The sequence below is a fragment of the Lepidochelys kempii genome, chromosome 7 (assembly GCF_965140265.1).
Source record: "Lepidochelys kempii isolate rLepKem1 chromosome 7, rLepKem1.hap2, whole genome shotgun sequence".
Taxonomy (NCBI): Eukaryota; Metazoa; Chordata; order Testudines; family Cheloniidae; genus Lepidochelys; species Lepidochelys kempii.
In genome coordinates, this window is record NC_133262.1 from 51,000,969 (window position 1) to 51,018,856 (window position 17,888).

At 53.9% G+C, this 17,888-nt stretch overlaps 1 protein-coding gene and 1 long non-coding RNA gene across 4 annotated transcripts in view; one reads left to right on the forward strand and one right to left on the reverse strand.

The window, feature by feature from the left end:
• The window catches only part of LOC140914570 (uncharacterized), a 29,942-nt gene extending 24,287 nt beyond the window's left edge, over positions 1–5,655 (reverse strand). The window contains exon 1 of the long non-coding RNA XR_012159899.1: positions 5,414–5,655. This is a non-coding gene — a long non-coding RNA (uncharacterized lncRNA). The remainder of the gene's footprint in view (positions 1–5,413) is intronic.
• Positions 4,874–17,342, forward strand: NICN1 (nicolin 1, tubulin polyglutamylase complex subunit). 3 transcript variants are annotated; one of them, XM_073352646.1, is made up of 7 exons: positions 4,874–4,970; positions 5,434–5,572; positions 7,171–7,359; positions 8,720–8,833; positions 9,672–9,845; positions 14,814–14,918; positions 15,439–17,342. In XM_073352646.1, exons 2-7 carry the CDS (start codon positions 5,441–5,443, stop codon positions 15,478–15,480), a joined length of 756 nt encoding a protein of 251 aa, XP_073208747.1. In that variant the 5' UTR covers positions 4,874–4,970; positions 5,434–5,440; the 3' UTR covers positions 15,481–17,342. The 3 variants fall into 3 exon arrangements, with proteins under 3 accessions (XP_073208747.1, XP_073208748.1, XP_073208749.1); XM_073352647.1 differs by having other exon boundaries at positions 9,672–9,743; XM_073352648.1 differs by lacking the exons at positions 4,874–4,970; positions 5,434–5,572 and adding an exon at positions 5,578–5,656.
• Positions 17,343–17,888: the final 546 nt, after the last annotated feature.

Below are 17,888 nucleotides of genomic sequence, written 5' to 3' on the forward strand. Positions count from 1 at the left end.
GAGCTGTTAATTATCTCATAGCATTCCCCATCTCCAATCGAAAGCCTAAGGTGTACCATATTAATTCTCTAAAGCCCTTTTATTCCAGAGAATTAAAGGTTGGTCAGTTTACAGCCCAGGGAGGAGAGGACGCTGAGTGGCCTGAAGGTGTCTACTATGAAGGGAAAAGTGCTGGTGGTGTGGAAGAGGTGAACCTCTCCATGACCCTTGTAGCCACAGCAGATCAAGGAGCTGTGCACTAGCTACGCGCCAACTTTCTCAGCCACCCCAGGACTGACTGAACGGGCATACTACTCCATTGACACAGGTAATGCTCACCCAATTAAAGTCCAACCTTAGCGGGTGTCTCCTCAAGCTAAAACTGCTATAGACCGGGAGATCCAGGATATGTTACAGATGGGTGTAATCCGCCCCTCTGGAATCATAGAATCATAGAATCATAGAATATCAGGGTTGGAAGGGACCCCAGAAGGTCATCTAGTCCAACCCCCTGCTCAAAGCAGGACCAATTCCCAGTTAAATCATCCCAGCCAGGGCTTTGTCAAGCCTGACCTTAAAAACCTCTAAGGAAGGAGATTCTACCACCTCCCTAGGTAACGCATTCCAGTGTTTCACCACCCTCATAGTGAAAAAGTTTTTCCTAATATCTAATCTAAACCTCCCCCACTGCAACTTGAGACCATTACTCCTCGTTCTGTCATCTGCTACCATTGAGAACAGTCTAGAGCCATCCTCTTTGGAACCCCCTTTCAGGTAGTTGAAAGCAGCTATCAAATCCCCCCTCATTCTTCTCTTCTGCAGACTAAACAATCCCAGCTCCCTCAGCCTCTCCTCATAAGTCATGTGTTCTAGACCCCTAATCATTTTTGTTGCCCTTCGCTGGACTCTCTCCAATTTATCCACATCCTTCTTGTAGTGTGGGGCCCAAAACTGGACACAGTACTCCAGATGAGGCCTCACCAATGTCGAATAGAGGGGAACGATCATGTCCCTCGATCTGCTCGCTATGCCCCTACTTATACATCCCAAAATGCCATTGGCCTTCTTGGCAACAAGGGCACACTGCTGACTCATATCCAGCTTCTCATCCACTGTCACCCCTAGGTCCTTTTCCGCAGAACTGCTGCCTAGCCATTCGGCCCCTAGTCTGTAGCGGTGCATTGGATTCTTCCGTCATAAGTGCAGGATCCTGCACTTATCCTTATTGAACCTCATCAGATTTCTTTTGGCCCAATCCCCCAATTTGTCTAGGTCTCTCTGTATCCTATCCCTCCCCTCCAGCGTATCTACCACTCCTCCCAGTTTAGTATCATCCGCAAATTTGCTGAGAGTGCAATCTACACCATCCTCCAGATCAGTTATGAAGATATTGACCGACCCCTGGGGCACTCCACTTGACACCGGCTGCCAACTAGACATGGAGCCATTGATCACTACCCGTTGAGCCCGACAATCTAGCCAGCTTTCTACCCACCTTATAGTGCATTTATCCAGCCCATACTTCCTTAACTTGCTGACAAGAATACTGTGGGAGACCGTGTCAAAAGCTTTGCTAAAGTCAAGAAACAATACATCCACTGCTTTCCCTTCATCCACAGAACCAGTAATCTCATCATAAAAGGCGATTAGATTAGTCAGGCATGACCTTCCCTTGGTGAATCCATGCTGGCTGTTCCTGATCACTTTCCTCTTATGCAAGTGCTTCAGGACTGATTCTTTGAGGACCTGCTCCATGATTTTTCCAGGGACTGAGGTGAGGCTGACTGGCCTGTAGTTCCCAGGATCCTCCTTCTTCTCTTTTTTAAAGATTGGCACTACATTAGCCTTTTCCAGTCATCCGGGACTTCCCCCGTTCGCCACGAGTTTTCAAAGATAATGGCCAATGGCTCTGCAATCACAGCCGCCAATTCCTTCAGCACTCTCGGATGCAACTCGTCCGGCCCCATGGACTTGTGCACGTCCAGCTTTTCTAAATAGTCCCTAACCACCTCTATCTCCACAGAGGGCTGGCCATCTCTTCCCCATTTTGTGATGCCCAGCGCAGCAGTCTGGGAGCTGACCTTGTTAGTGAAGACAGAGGCAAAAAAAGCATTGAGTACATTAGCTTTTTCCACATCCTCTGTCACTAGGTTGCCTCCCTCATTCAGTAAGGGGCCCACACTTTCCTTGGCTTTCTTCTTGTTGCCAACATACCTGAAGAAACCCTTCTTGTTACTCTTGACATCTCTTGCTAGCTGCAGCTCCAGGTGCGATTTGGCCCTCCTGATATCATTCCTACATGCCCGAGCAATATTTTTATACTCTTCCCTGGTCATATGTCCAACCTTCCACTTCTTGTAAGCTTCTTTTTTATGTTTAAGATCCGCTAGGATTTCACCATTAAGCCAAGCTGGTCGCCTGCCATATTTACTATTCTTTCGACTCATCGGGATGGTTTGTCCCTGTAACCTCAACAGGGATTCCTTGAAATACAGCCAGCTCTCCTGGACTCCTTTCCCCTTCATGTTAGTCCCCCAGGGGATCCTGGCCATCCGTTCCCTGAGGGAGTCGAAGTCTGCTTTCGTGAAGTCCAGGGTCCATATCCTGCTGCTTACCTTTTTTCCCTGCGTCAGGATCCTGAACATGGGCATCTCCAGTGGTTCTAGTTCCCAAACCAGATGGGGAGATAAGTTTTTGCGTGGACTACCATAAGCTAAATGCTGTAACTCGCCCAGACAACTATCCAATGCCACGCACAGACGAACTATTAGAGAAACTGGGACGGGCCCAGTTCATCTCTACCTTGGACTTAACCAAGAGGTCCTGGCAAGTACCACTAGGTGAATCCGCCAAGGAAAGGTCAGCCTTCACCACACATCTCGGGCTGTATGAATTTAATGTCCTCCCTTTCGGGCTGCGAAATGCACCCGCCACCTTCCAAAGACTTGTAGATGGTCTCCCAGCGGGATTAGGAGAATATGCAGTTGCCTACCTTGATGATGTGGCCATATTTTCGGATTCCTGGGCAGAACACCTGGAACATCTACAAAAAGTCCTTGAGCGCATAAGGGAGGCAGGACTAACTGTTAAGGCTAAGAAATATCAAATAGGCCTAAACAGAGTGACTTACCTTGGACACCAGGTGGGTCAAGGAACTATCAGCCCCCTACAGGCCAAAGTGGATACTATCCAAAAGTGGCCTGTCCCAAAGTCAAAGAAACAGGTTCAATCCTTCTTAGGCTTGGCCGGTTATTACAGACTATTTGTACTGCAATACAGCCAAATCGCCACCCCACTGACAGACCTAACCAAAAAGAAACAGCCAAATGCCGTTCAGTGGACCGAAAAGTGTCAGAAGGCCTTTAAGCAGCTTAAAGCGACACTCATGTCTGACACTGTACTAAGGGCCCCAGATTTTGACAAACCGTTCCTAGTAACCACAGATGCGTCCGAGCATGGTGTGGGAGCAGTTTTAATGCAGAAAGGATCTGATCAAGAATTCCACCCTGTAGTGTTTCTCAGCAAGAAGCTGTCTGAGAGGGGAAGCAACTGGTCAGTCAGTGAAAAAGAATGTTACGCCATTGTCTACGCTCTGGAAAAGCTACGCCCATATGTTTGGGGACAGCGTTTCCACCTGCAAACCGACCATGCTGCACTACAGTGGCTTCATACCACCATGGGAAATAACAAAAAACTTATTCGGTGGAGTTTAGCTTTCCAAGATTTTGATTTCGACATCCAACACATCTCAGAAGCTTCTAACAAAGTGGCTGATGCACTCTCCCATGAAAGTTTCCCAGAATCAACTGGTTAAAATCGTCCTTGAGATGTGGAAAATATTGTTAGTCTTTATGTACTTGGTAGTATATTTAGAGGTGCATGTGTCTTATTAACTCTGTTTTTCCTAGAGCTCCAGGAAGAAATCCCAGCCAGCGTTTCACCCTAGCTGAGATTTGGGGGGGGGGGTGTCATAAATATAAAGGGAAGGGTAAACCCCTTTAAAATCCCTCCTGGCCAGAGGAAAAATCCTCTCACCTGTAAAGGGTTAAGAAGCTAAAGGTAACCTCGCTGGCACCTGACCAAAATGACCAATGAGGAGACAAGATACTTTCAAAAGCTGGGAGGAGGGAGAGAAACAAAGGGTCTGTGTCTGTCGGTATGCTGCTTTTGCCAGGGATAGAACAGGAATGGAGTCTTAGAACTTTTAGTAAGTAATCTAGCTAGGTATGAGTTAGATTATGATTTCCTTAAATGGCTGAGAAAAGAACTGTGCTGAATAGAATAACTATTCCTGTCTGTGTACCTTTTTTGTAACTTAAGGTTTTGCCTAGAGGGGTTCTCTGTGTTTTGAATCTAATTACCCTCTAAGGTATCTACCATCCTGATTTTACAGAGGGGATTTCTTTACTTCTATTTACTCCTATTTCTATTAAAAGTCTTCTTGTAAGAAAACTGAATGCTTTTTCATTCTTCTTAGATCCAAGGGTTTGCGTCTGTGGTCACCTATGCAAATTGGTGAGGATTTTTACCAAACCTTTCCCAGGAAGTGGGGTGCAAGGGTTGGGAGGATTTGGGGGGAAAAGACGTGTCCAAACTACGTTTCCCAGTAAACCCAGATAAAGTTTGGTGGTGGCAGTGGAATCCAAGGGCAAAGGGTAAAATAAATTTGTACCTTGGGGAAGTTTTAACCTAAGCTGCTGAAAGTAAGCTTAGGCGGTTTTCATGCAGGTCCCCACATCTGTACCCTAGACTTCAGAGTGGGGTAAGGAACCTTGACAAGCCCCAATGCCCCCCAGCCAGCCCCCCCCAGCTTCCCCAGCCAACCCTAATGCCCCCCAGCCAGCCCCACTGCCTCCCAAGCCCCTGCACCCGCATTCCCCAGCGAGCCGTTTCCATGGAGACAGGCGGGGGCGGGGCCTGTACTCCGCTAGCCCCGCCGCGGAGCCATTTTGGCTCGAACCGCCGGTGCTGAGCCTGGGACGCGGAGCGGGGTGAGAGCGTCCTGCAGCCCAACGGGTTCTCCCGGCCAGCCCAGCCCCCTTCCAACACCCCCCGCCTGGGCCGGGCCGGAACACCCCGGGCCCTCTGAACGACCAGGGCCCTTCCCCGCCTTATACGCCGCGCACGGGCTCCGCAGCCAGCCCAGCCTCTCCCCATTTCCAGCCCCCTCGGAACACACCCCGCCCCCCCAAACGGGTCCCCCAGCCAGCCCAGCCCCTCCCCATTTCCATCCCCCCTCCAAACACGCCCCGCCAGCCCCTCTGAATGGCCACCTCAGCCCCGTCCAAACACCCCCTTCTCCCCCCCCCGGCCAGCTTAGCCCCCTCCAAACACCTCCTCATCCCCCCAAATGACCACAGCCCTCCCAAACGGCCCCCTTGGCCAGGCCAGTCCCCTCCAAACACCCCTCCGCCCCCTGCCCAGGCTGCCTGACCTGCTGTTCTCTTCTCGCAGCCACCCCATGGCGCCTGGCCCAGCCCCGTGCGCTGTCCGCAGCCCTGTTGTGCTGCAGGTGGGAGATGTGAAGACGGATCTGGCCCGGCCCGGTGTGGCCATCATCGACGTGGTCTTACCGCCCGCCCAGCCCCTGGATGTACGTGTGGGAGCGAGCCCCTGCCCGGGCTACAGGGCTAGGGGAGTCGCGCGTGGCCCTCACCCCTCCTGCTCGTGCGCCATGGTAGGGGAGGGCGCTTAGTGACAGTTGCAGGGCTAGGGGGAGCTGCTGCAATGTCTACGGGGCTGGGTAGCCATGGTAGGGCCCCGGGCTCCCAACAAACTCTCTGGGATACGAAGGGTCCCCCAGGAGGAATGGGGCAGCTCCAGGGAAACCCTGGGTAGCAGGGCTGTACCAGTCCCCATCGGGTGCCAGTCTGCACACTGTGGGGTGCCCTGATGCAGCAGTGAGCTCAGGTCAGAGCCCCGGTTTGCTTAGCACACTCATTTGGACACTCATTTGGACTCATTTGGGTAGGGTTCTCAAGGCAGACGGACCCAGGGTGGGCATCTGACACATGGGGACCCAGGTGCCATTGGCTGTGTGTTTGAGTAGCTCCCACTGCATCCAGTGACAGGGCGATGTACCCAAAGCATGCCAGGAGGGGCACTGCCACGGAGACAGGGAATAACACAGCCACCTGGGCCCGCTGGCCCCCTGCCAAAAAGCAGCATTTGGTGGCTGAATGCCAGGGGGGCTGTTGTACACTTGGGACTCGAGGATGTTCCCATCAGTTTTGGAAGGGAAGATGCTCCTTGCATCACCCTGAAGTAGTTGGGTGGGAGGACTTGTGGACCTCGTCTCCACCAAGGGAAAGGCTCTGCGTTCAGCCGGCTGGACAGGAACAGGCCGGACACTTGGGGCACCTTATGCAGCACGTTACAGGCAGCTCTTGGAGTTGGGAGCAGGGCAGTTTTAGGCCCAGCCAGTGAACCAGCCTGTCCCAGAGCCATGGTAGTGACACAGAAGCTGAGGGAGAGCACCACTGGTGTGTTCCAGTTTTCCAGTATCTGGAGTGTAGCAGAGGGAGGGGCAGGATTTCAGAGCAGCGGCCAGAGACAGGTAGTCCAGAGTTACAGCCATCTCCCTGGGACTAGGGGTGCTGCCGGACAAGCATAGCAAAATGTGGGGCTTTGAAGCAGGCTTCTAAGTGTGGGTAGCTTGTATCGAAGAGTCTGGGGGACTGGTAGGTTTTCAACTGCCGTATTTCTATTTACTGTGTCAGGCTTGGGGCCAGGAGCTGTGTGTTCGGAGAGAGACAGATTGTGAGGCCGAAGGGACCATTGTGCGGTTCTATCCAGACGTCCCGCATAGCACAGGACAAAGAATGTCCCCAGAATAAATCCAGACTGGATGGCACTCTAACAGAGCTGCTCTAGGAATCAAACAGTGTCGGGGATGGAGAATCTAGCTCTGTGGGGCTGGGCATTCCCATGCCTTTCCTGCTGTCCATCGCACTGAGTGGACTCACTGGTGGATTGAAGATGTGGCTTAAAGGAGGCCCAGTGCATTACTTCTCTTGTGTGCTGGCAGGATCTCTCCATGTGGGTGGTGAGCAAGGTCTCCCCGTGGGGATACTTGCCTGTCTAGGTGGCAGAGGGCAGGCTCTCCCTGTGTGGGGACCTCCCTGGCTAGGCAGTAGAGGGCTGGCTCTCCCCATGGGGCAGGGTCGTGACCTGCCCGCTGGGTTGTCTCAGTTGCAGGAAATCGTCTTTAAGAACTCCTACACAGCTTTCCTGACTGTGCGGGTGCAGCGGCGCCGCCCCTGTGATGTGGGGCGTGAGGGTGCCAGGAAGTGGGTCACCTGCTTGTGGAATCACTGCCTGATGCCCAGCCCGCACACAGAGACTGGCTCCCAGGATTACTTCTCTCTCTTCAGGCATCAGGTCAGGACTCTCGACACCACTGGGACTGGGGGGCTGGGCCTATGGTAGCTGATTCCCCTGCAGCTAGAGCACAGTCAGGGCCCTGGCCACCACAGCCGGTACAAGTGCAGCTGGTCTGGGCCTGCCGCGCCGCGGAGGAGAGAATGCTGGGGAGAAGCCAGGTGGTGCAGGCAGGCCAGCTGGGGACTTGCAGGAGGCTTGCTTCCCCTTTCTGCTGGGCTGCGGCTGAAACACTAAAGCAAGGCAGGTTTCAGAGTAACAGCCGTGTTAGTCTGTATTCGCAAAAAGAAAAGGAGGACTTGTGGCACCTTAGAGACTAACCAATTTATTAGAGCATAAGCTTTCGTGAGCTACAGCTCACTTCCTCAGATGAAGAGTGGTCAGTTTGGATGAGCTATTACCAGCAGGAGAGTGAGTTTGTGTGTGTATGGGGGTGGGGGGGATGTGAGAACCTGGATTTATGCAGGAAATAGCCCAGCTTGATTGTCATGCACATTGTGTAAAGAGTTGTCACTTTGGATGGGCTATCACCAGCAGGAGAGTGAATTTGTGTGGGGGGGTGGAGGGTGAGAAAACCTGGATTTGTGCTGGAAATCACTTTAGATAAGCTATTACCAGCAGGACAGTGGGGTGGGAATAGGTATTGTTTCATATTCTCTGTGTATATATAAAGCCTGCTGCAGTTTCCACGATATGCATCTGAGGAAGTGAGCTGTAGCTCACGAAAGCTTATGCTCTAATAAATTGGTTAGTCTCTAAGGTGCCACAAGTCCTCCTTTTCTTAAAGCAAGGCACGGGCTGCTTGTCCCAGCAGTTCCCATGGTGCTGCTCATAAAAGCAAACTCGATGTTGGGAATCCTGATCCCTGTGGTGTAATCAGGATCTCTTACTCCTCCCTGAATCATGTGTAGTGTTGTAGGGCTCCACCCCAGAACCAGCTGCCATTCAGTGCTGGGGCAGTGGATGAATTGCCCAGTGGAATTCTTGGCGATAAAATCTCTGCTTCCCCTCTGGCTGCTGCTGGGGGCATGGGCTGTCTCCCCTCCCTAACTCTGTGTCTCCAAGGCTGACAGACTTGATAGTTTATTGCATTGCGATAGTGCTGTGACCCCACCAGCACCATAGTGCTGGGACCCACCCTGAGCTGCCAGTCCTCGTCCTTATCCTGCCTGGTGGAAAGGGCCTGGCATGCGATTCTTGGCACCGATCTATAACTCCTGTCCAGCCATCCCACATTGGGCTCTGCTCTCTCCCCTCTAGCTCTGTCCCCTCACCAGAGCCCTTGTGCCCCTGGCTCTAAAAACTAGCACCCAACCCCCTCACTGCAGCGGAGCTCTTGCTGCTCTGTTGTCTCTGGCAGATGCTTTGTGATGTGGATCAGGTGACTGCTGTGCGTTTGATTCTTCGCCAGCCCTCGCCCGTTTGGCTGAACTTCACCCTGGAGGAGCTGCGGCTCTACCCCAAGGGCCAGCAGGTGAGTGACTGCCGGGGCGGTGTCAGGCTGCCCTTCCCCCATGGCAATGAATGCTGCATAAAATCACCTGTGGTTGGCGAGGCCGGAATCGCCCCTGGCCCTGCCTGCTGTGGAGCATCCAGCCCTGCAGGACTCCTCTGGGACTCTGCTAATCATCTCTGCCTCGGACTGCTTCCCACAGGTTCCACTGAGGTTGGGAAGCAGTTGCCCATCCCTTAGCCAGGGGCACCCTGTCTCCCCTCTCTGTGCTGTAAAGGCCACCCTCAAGAATGCAGATGCAGGGGGTACCGAATCCCACCCCATGTCCTGCCTGGCAGGGGCTGCCCCAGGCTCTGGGTCTGCCACATGAGGCTCTCCCCAGACCCCACCATCCCCAGAACCCCGGGGAGCCCAGTGAAGTGCGGTTTGCAGCCTGGGCCATGGTGAATGTCCTCAGTGGTCTCAGGCTCCTGGCCATAGGGGCCTCTGTCTCTGTGGCCCAGGGAGTGTTTCCTACAGCACCCCCTGTCATCAGCCTGGCCCCAGCACTGATCACCTGCCTGTGCTGTGATTCTGAAGCCATCTGCACCAGCAGGGTTACAGTGACAGAGCAGACTGCCTGGGTGCCTGGGGAGGCAGCCAAGCAGGAGCAGCCGCACGCTCCGGCTGGACCCACACTCCTTTTGCTCGTGGCTACAGTGTAGTTCGCTTGGCCTAAGGAGTGTGTGCTGAACGCAGCAGCGGGGGCAGCAGGCAGCCTGTCCCTGTGAGCACCGAGGAGCCCGGCCTGCCTCCATCCATATGGCACATGGGGAGGGGGGCTCTGCTCTGCTTACCTGCCACCTTTGACCCCTTTCAGAGCCTGCAGACAGATTTCCCGACCTGGCTGTCTTACTTGGCCCCCCAGCAGCAGCCAGAAAACCTGCATGGGGTAAGCAGGCTCCTCATGAGCAGCGCTGGAACTGGAGTCTCTAGGGGAGCAGTGGGCATGTCCCGGCCAGGATTGGGGTGTCCTGGGGGGAGAGGGCAGCAGGTGAGGTCCCTATAGGGGGTGGTGTGTCCTGGGGGGAGAGAGTGGGATGTCCCAGGGGGAGGGGCAACAAGTAGGTTCCTGGTCGAGCGTGGGGTGTTCTGGGGAGAGAAGGGGGGTCCTGGCTGGGGTGGGGTGTTCTGGGGAGGGCAGCGGGTAGGGTCCTGGCTGGAGGGGCGAGGGATGTCCCCTGCTGCAGACAGCTCAGTTGGGCAGGGCAGGTGAATAAAGTGGTAACTGGGCTTGTGGGGGCCATGATCCCTGCCAGGTGTATTGGGATCTGCATGCACACTGATGCACTGCAGGAAGTGGTAGGGAGCTCCTGGACTCTGGGGAGTGGTAAATGTTGTGCAGCATGCTGGGTTATAGTTGAGAGCTGTGTGTCTGGGACAGGGGGACGGGCACCATAGTCTGCACTTGGCAAGCGCAGGTTAGCCCTGCCCGCTGGGAGCACATGGCCTGTTTGTGTTCCTCTTGCACGCGTGTCCTAGTACGAATACACACAAGGGCTAACGGCCAGCTGCCAGCACTGCTCAGCGAGCAAATTGCAACTGTCTGTTTGCATGTGCAATTTGAAAGCCAGGCCACAAGCCCTCCCCAGTCAGGGCACAGAAACAAGCCCCATGCCTGTCACTAGCCAGCTCAGCACAAGGAGCTGTTCACAAGCTGCCTGCATAGAGAATTGCTTTCTGAATAACTTGGCCCCGACCACACCTGGGTGCTTCTCACCTACTTGGGCAGTTTGCAAACAGCAAAAGGCCAGATCCAGGGCCGTCCTTATCCATGCACAAAGTATGCAGCTGCGTAGGGCACCAGGAAATTTGAGGCACCACATTTCTTGGTGCCCTGCACAGCTGTATGCTGCTCCAGCCCCTGCCCCGCCTCTTCCCCAGGGCCCTGTCCCTGCTCTGCCCCAGCCCCGCCTCCACTCCGCCCCTTCCCCAAAGCCCCCATCCTGCTCTGCCCCGCCCTTTCCCACCCCAGCCCCGCCTCTTCCCACCCCTGAGGACTGCAGCAGGGCTGGGCCTGTGCTTACCGGCGGCTGGAAGTGCAGCGACCTGGCCCCAGCCATGCCGCCATTGAGTGCTGGGGGGGGTGGTTCCCCCTGCCCCCCAAGCCAGCCCCTCCCCCGCGGAGGCATGGGGTCATGCCTCAGTGGGGTTGAGGGGGACCTGGGAGTGCTGAGTGGAGGGGCTAGGGGTGCAGCATAGCTGAGTGGAGGGTTGGAGACCCCGGTGCGGGGGAGGGGCCCCAGTGGCACAGTGCGACTCGGCCAGGGAGGGCCCAGTTTGAAATGGGCAGACTAGTGCAGAAAGAGCCTGCCCAGGGTGTGGAGATCCAGCTCTGTGATATTTGGTCAGTTGTGATTCCTGTCCCAGATCTTGCATTGCACGTGTGCTCTAGGTCCTTGTCACTCAGTTTCTCTTCTTAAATGGGGTGCCCCAGGACTGTGTCCTCAGCCCTTTGCTGCAGAATGCATCTTAGGTCAGTGAGGTTGGTGTTCCGGTGGCCACTGGGGCTGTTTGTGAACGCCAGGTGGTGGCAGCTATGGGTGCATGCCATGGAATGAGATATGCCTGGGGCTGTGCTCTTCGATTGCCCTGGGCAAAACCATGCTCAGGAGGCACTTGGAGGGCATTGGAGCCGAATGGGTTGGCTGGGCTGTCAGCTCAACCTGAGTCAAGCTGGAATTTTCAAGAGTTTTGGAAAAAATGGCGAATTAGTTTCTAAATTCTGTTCAGCTCTCCCTCGTTCCCCTGAGTTCCCATCTGGATTCTCCTGGCTGTGGCCGCTCCAGCACAGTGTGTGCTGTGCAATCAGTCTGATTTTGTTAATTAACAGCAGCTTGGATTTGAGGTCCTGGCTGTCGGTTCCAGGCACACTTACCAACAGACACCGAGCTTGATGTGCTCAGCTGGGAAGACCATGGCTCATGGTAGCCGGGATCTTCCAGGAAGCAGCTGCTGCAGATTCGACACAGACCGGAGCACTCTGACTGTGCAGCTAGAGAGTGCTCCTGAACCAGTTGGGCAGCTCAGCTGAGAAGAGCAGGCCTGTGGCCAGGCTGACCCTGCAGCACCAAGCCCATCAGGAAGGGGTGTGATCATAGAATCATAGAATATCAGGGTTGGAAGGGACCCCAGAAGGTCATCTAGTCCAACCCCCTGCTCAAAGCAGGACCAATTCCCAGTTAAATCATCCCAGCCAGGGCTTTGTCAAGCCTGACCTTAAAAACCTCTAAGGAAGGAGATTCTACCACCTCCCTAGGTAACGCATTCCAGTGTTTCACCACCCTCTTAGTGAAAAAGTTTTTCCTAATATCCAATCTAAACCTCCCCCACTGCAACTTGAGACCATTACTCCTCGTTCTGTCATCTGCTACCATTGAGAACAGTCTAGAGCCATCCTCTTTGGAACCCCCTTTCAGGTAGTTGAAAGCAGCTATCAAATCCCCCCTCATTCTTCTCTTCTGCAGACTAAACAATCCCAGCTCCCTCAGCCTCTCCTCATAACTCATGTGTTCCAGTCCCCTAATCATTTTTGTTGCCCTTCGCTGGACTCTCTCCAATTTATCCACATCCTTCTTGAAGTGTGGGGCCCAAAACTGGACACAGTACTCCAGATGAGGCCTCACCAATGTCGAATAGAGGGGAACGATCACGTCCCTCGATCTGCTCGCTATGCCCCTACTTATACATCCCAAAATGCCATTGGCCTTCTTGGCAACAAGGGCACACTGCTGACTCATATCCAGCTTCTCGTCCACTGTCACCCCTAGGTCCTTTTCCGCAGAACTGCTGCCTAGCCATTCGGTCCCTAGTCTGTAGCTGTGCATTGGGTTCTTCCGTCCTAAGTGCAGGACCCTGCACTTATCCTTATTGAACCTCATCAGATTCCTTTTGGCCCAATCTTCCAATTGGTCTAGGTCCTTCTGTATCCTATCCCTCCCCTCCAGCGTATCTACCACTCCTCCCAGTTTAGTATCATCTGCAAATTTGCTGAGAGTGCAATCCACACCATCCTCCAGATCATTTATGAAGATATTGAATAAAACCGGCCCCAGGACCGACCCTTGGGGCACTCCACTTGATACCGGCTGCCAACTAGACATGGAGCCATTGATCACTACCCGTTGAGCCCGACAATCTAGCCAGCTTTCTACCCATCTTATAGTGCATTCATCCAGCCCATACTTCCTTAACTTGGTGACAAGAATACTATGGGAGACCGTGTCAAAAGCTTTGCTAAAGTCAAGAAACAATACATCCACTGCTTTCCCTTCATCCACAGAACCAGTAATCTCATCATAAAAGGTGATTAGATTAGTCAGGCATGACCTTCCCTTGGTGAATCCATGCTGGCTGTTCCTGATCACTTTCCTCTCATGCAAGTGCTTCAGGATTGATTCTTTGAGGACCTGCTCCATGATTTTTCCAGGAACTGAGGTGAGGCTGACTGGCCTGTAGTTCCCAGGATCTTCCTTCTTCCCTTTTTTAAAGATTGGCACTACATTAGCCTTTTTCCAGTCATCCGGGACTTCCCCGGTTCGCCACGAGTTTTCAAAGATAATGGCCAGTGGCTCTGCAATCTCAGCCGCCAATTCCTTCAGCACTCTCGGATGCAACTCGTCCGGCCCCATGGACTTGTGCATGTCCAGCTTTTCTAAATAGTCCCTAACCGCCTCTATCTCCACAGAGGGCTGGCCATCTCTTCCGCATTTTGTGATGCCCAGCGCAGCAGTCTGAGAGCTGACCTTGTTAGTGAAAACAGAGGCAAAAAAAGCATTGAGTACATTAGCTTTTTCCACATCCTCTGTCACTAGGTTGCCTCCCTCATTCAGTAAGGGGCCCACACATTCCTTGGCTTTCTTCTTGTTGCCAACATACCTGAAGAAACCCTTCTTGTTACTCTTGACATCTCTGGCTAGCTGCAGCTCCAGGTGCGATTTGGCCCTCCTGATAACATTCCTACATGCCCGAGCAATATTTTTATACTCTTCCCTGGTCATATGTCCAACCTTCCACTTCTTGTAAGCTTCTTTTTTATGTTTAAGATCCGCTAGGATTTCACCATTAAGCCAAGTTGGTCGCCTGCCATATTTACTATTCTTTCGACACATCAGGATGGTTTGTCCCTGTAACCTCAACAGGGATTCCTTGAAATACAGCCAGCTCTCCTGGACTCCTTTCCCCTTCAAGTTAGTCCCCCAGGGGATCCTGGCCATCCGTTCCCTGAGGGAGTCGAAGTCTGCTTTCCTGAAGTCCAGGGTCCGTATCCTGCTGCTTACCTTTGTTCCCTGCGTCAGGATCCTGAACTCAACCAACTCATGGTCACTGCCTCCCAGATTCCCATCCACTTTTGCTTCCCCCACTAATTCTACCCGGTTTGTGAGCAGCAGGTCAAGAAAAGCACCCCCCCTAGTTGGCTCCTCTAGCACTTGCGCCAGGAAATTGTCCCCTACGCTTTCCAAAAACTTCCTGGATTGTCTATGCATGTGATGTTCCAAAGCAGCGAGTAGGGAGCTCAGACAGCAGGCCTGGCTGGGGCAGAGTCCTGGTAGTGACGTCCGGTGCTGGCTGGAGCGTGTGAACTCTTCCCAGTCCATCCCCTGCCTTGTGGTTTGCTCAGAGAGCAGCAGTGCCTCACGCATTGGGCGGTGTTTCTGTGCAGAGACTGCTGGTCATACTGCAGTTGGACCTGGAGGCCTCCCTGTGCCAGGTGCTGCCCCAAGGGCTCATCATCTGAAAGCAGACAAAGCAGAGTGGAACAATGAGACGAAGTGGGCTTGGGGGAGAGCAGGGTAACCTGGGAGCATAACCAGCTTCAGCACAGCCAGGAGCAGTGCCCACAACTCACCTGGCTGGGGCGAGAGAGCACTTGGCCCGTGGGTAATGGGGAGATGAGGGTTACCCTACCTGTCTGGAGCTGCCTTCAGGAACACTCATCTCAATAACTGTTGCTTGTCTGCAGGGTATCCCCGACCCGGAAAAGGTGTCTTCAGAAGTCCAGCAGCTGTGGGTACTAACAGAGATGATCCATGCAAACCAGACGGCAGCCCGAATCGGGCGTTTTGATGTTAGTTTCCAGTTAGCTCTGTTCATTGCCCACTGGGGCTGGCCCCCTGCTCTGGGCTTGCTACGTGGCCCAGCATGCACCGAACAGGCGGAATGTACCTTGGGCACTGGCAGCATCTGCAGTCTGAGCTGCTCCCAGCTGGCTATGCTGTACAAAATGCCATCAAACTGCTGGGAAAGCTCCCAAGGGTTCCAGGTCCAGGAGTGTTGGAGGTAGGGAACTCTCACCTCCCCCAGTCCCAGCCTCTCTGATGTTCCACTATAATGGAGGAGATAGGCTGTATGGGGGCTCTCTGCTCCTGCAGTCCCAGCAGAGGTCCCTTGGGGGTGTATTGGGGGCTGTGGGCACCTGCAGTCCCAGCAGCAGCCCCTAGGGGACGTGTTGGGGGCTGTGGGTGCCTGCAGTCCCAGCAGCGGCTCTAGGGGGTGCATCAGGGCTCTCGGCTCCTGCAGTCCCAGCCAGCCCCAGCAGGAGACAGCGGGGTGTCCCAATGGGAGTGACTTTGCTCTCTGTGTTCCAGGTGGATGGCTGTTACGACATCAATCTGCTCTCCTACACCTGAGCTCTGGCCCAGGCTGCCTGCCCCGAACTTACCGCCTGCACGGCATGTTTCCTTCATCGTTGATTGGAGTCTGCTTCAGCTCTCCACAGTCAAGAGGGTTGTTTTTTCTCCCTCCCTACCTGTTCTGTTTTCCCTCAGCATCTCCTACAGCATTTCTTGGGCTTCTCCGCTCCCTGGCGCTGGCCAGACTCCTCCGTCTGGATCTCCCTGGGGCCTGCAGAGTTCCTCTTCTGGCACCACATAAGCTCCCTGTTCTGGGCCTGGCAGGCATGTCCCAGTCTCCTGATCAAACCGTTCTGCGGGTGTTTGGCAAAATGGCCCCCCTCCCCAGAATTTCTGATTAAGCCGTCTGCCAGTGGGATCTGGGTTGTCAATAACCCTGCGGTCGGTGAAGCTCAAGGGATGTGCTGGGCTCCAGGAACAGAGTTACTGCCCTGAATGCTGCACCAGAGCCCTCCAAGCTTGGGGCTGCCTGGGCTCAGCGTGGGGCTGGTGTGCTGCAGGCATGGGAGTTGTGGCACAGGGGAGGGACTGTGACATTCCCTGTTTGATTGCTATTGCCTGTGGGCACAGGTGGCATCCATCTGGCTGTGCTGTGGAAGTTGCTACCTAAAAGCCACAGGGGCTGGGGTTTGTCTCTCTCCCCTCCAGTGCTGCTGTTCTGGGCAAAACTCCCAGCAGCCCCATGCTCTCCTCCCGAGCACCCAGTCCCTTCATAACGCTGGGGTGTGGGCTAGTTCGAGAGATGAACAGCCTGGCCTCTCCCCATGTTCTCTCCAAGGGGGCTGGAGTAGCTGAGAACCTTCCAGCCTCCTCTGCATATAACCTCGCGCCCACCCTGGGATTGGCTGGCCCCAGCATCCAGCTGGGAACCAAGGTCCAGAGAGACTTGCCCTGGGTCACGTAAGGAGTTTTTAGCAGAGCTGGGACATGAGCCCTGCTCTCCTGAATGCCAGCCTAGTGCCCTCCTCCAGGTCAATCCTTCCTGACTACATGCTTGGCTGCACGTGACTGGGCTGGGCTGAGTAGGATGTGGGTCTTGGGCTGCAGCCAGCCATGCTGTTCCCTCCAACAGTCAATGTGCCCTTGGGGATCTGACCTTTGTTCTGCCCGTCCCCGCAGGGGCATGCATCGTGCATTTGCTAGATCTGCACCCAGCTGCTCTAATAAACAACCCCCAAAGTTGAGCTGTGCTAGTGGTTTCTCCTGAGTGGAGCCGGGCTGGCACATGCCATCCTTTCTGCCAGGTCTGGGCATCATCACTTACCTATGGCCCAGCTTGGGGGCTGCCTGGGCCCAACCCAGCCTTCCCTCAGCTCTTAGAAGAGGGGAGCTGGGGCTGAAGGGCCAGTGTCCATAGAGGGGACAAGGCCAGGTTTCAGGAGAGCTGGGGTGGGGATGTGTGTACAAGGACTCACCGTGCCCCAGGCTTGTGGAGGTGAATGAGGGGAAGGCAGTGTTACCCACACAATCTACAGCACCCGGCCTATACCCTATGGAGGGCTCAAGGCATCAACCAGTCAATTTACGCACTGCACCCTTTTACACCCTGAGCCCTTGGAAGGAAGGCACCAATCCTTATATGACCCAGGGTGCCAGGGCAGCCCTCACTGAAAATGTCAAGGGCAGGGCAGGCTGCAAAAGGGAGAGCAGATACTCCCAAAACTGATGGTTAACACTGAAGTTAAACTCTGCAACCAGTCACAGACTGTGATTCTGGTCCCCCACGCTCGTTATCAAGAGCCAAAAAAAAAAAAAATCACACAGCCCCCTTTATTGCATTCCAGTTCTCTGGCCCCCAGTCAGCACCTAGGTCCAGTACAGTGAGAAGTTGTTTAAAAGCTCTGCTCATATATACAAAATGTTCTAACCCCAAAGGGCCAGCCATGTTACCAGGTCAATACTAGTTTGGAACTTACCCAAAATACCAATCCTTTGGTGTCTAAAACTAAAGAGTATAAAGAAAAGAAAAAGAACAAGAAGAGAGTTATTAAATGGTGAAGCAGTCCGATACATACTTCAATGTCCATATATCTGGTTCTTAGCAGTATTGGTGAGTTTGCTGGCTTGAAAGTCCCTCTGGAACACATGCACAGCTTGGATGGGTCATTCAGTCCTTGGTTCAGAGCTTCATTTGTAGAGAAGGTGCAGCAGCCTTTTATAGTCTTTATAGTCTTCTTTGTTTCAAACACAAGCTGCCCAGCACATGGCATGGAGAAGCCTTAGATTTCCGTCCGTAGAGTTCAAGCCCTTGCATGGCTTGCTGACTTATAAGGTGTAGTCCAGGGGTGGCCAACCTGTGGCTCCGGAGCCACATGCGGCTCTTCAGAAGCTAATATGTGGCTCCTTGAATAGGCACTGGCTACAGGGCTGGAGCTACAGGCACCAACTTTCCAATGCGCTGGGAG

Bases quoted from the DNA above. Each gene is read 5' to 3' on its own strand.
- NICN1 (XM_073352646.1), top strand. From the start codon at position 5,441: ATGGCGCCTGGCCCAGCCCCGTGCGCTGTCCGCAGCCCTGTTGTGCTG. The intron at 8,834-9,671 runs GTGAGTGACTGC...GACCCCTTTCAG, and splicing joins TCTACCCCAAGGGCCAGCAG to AGCCTGCAGACAGATTTCCC. The intron at 14,919-15,438 runs GTTAGTTTCCAG...TCTGTGTTCCAG, and splicing joins CCCGAATCGGGCGTTTTGAT to GTGGATGGCTGTTACGACAT.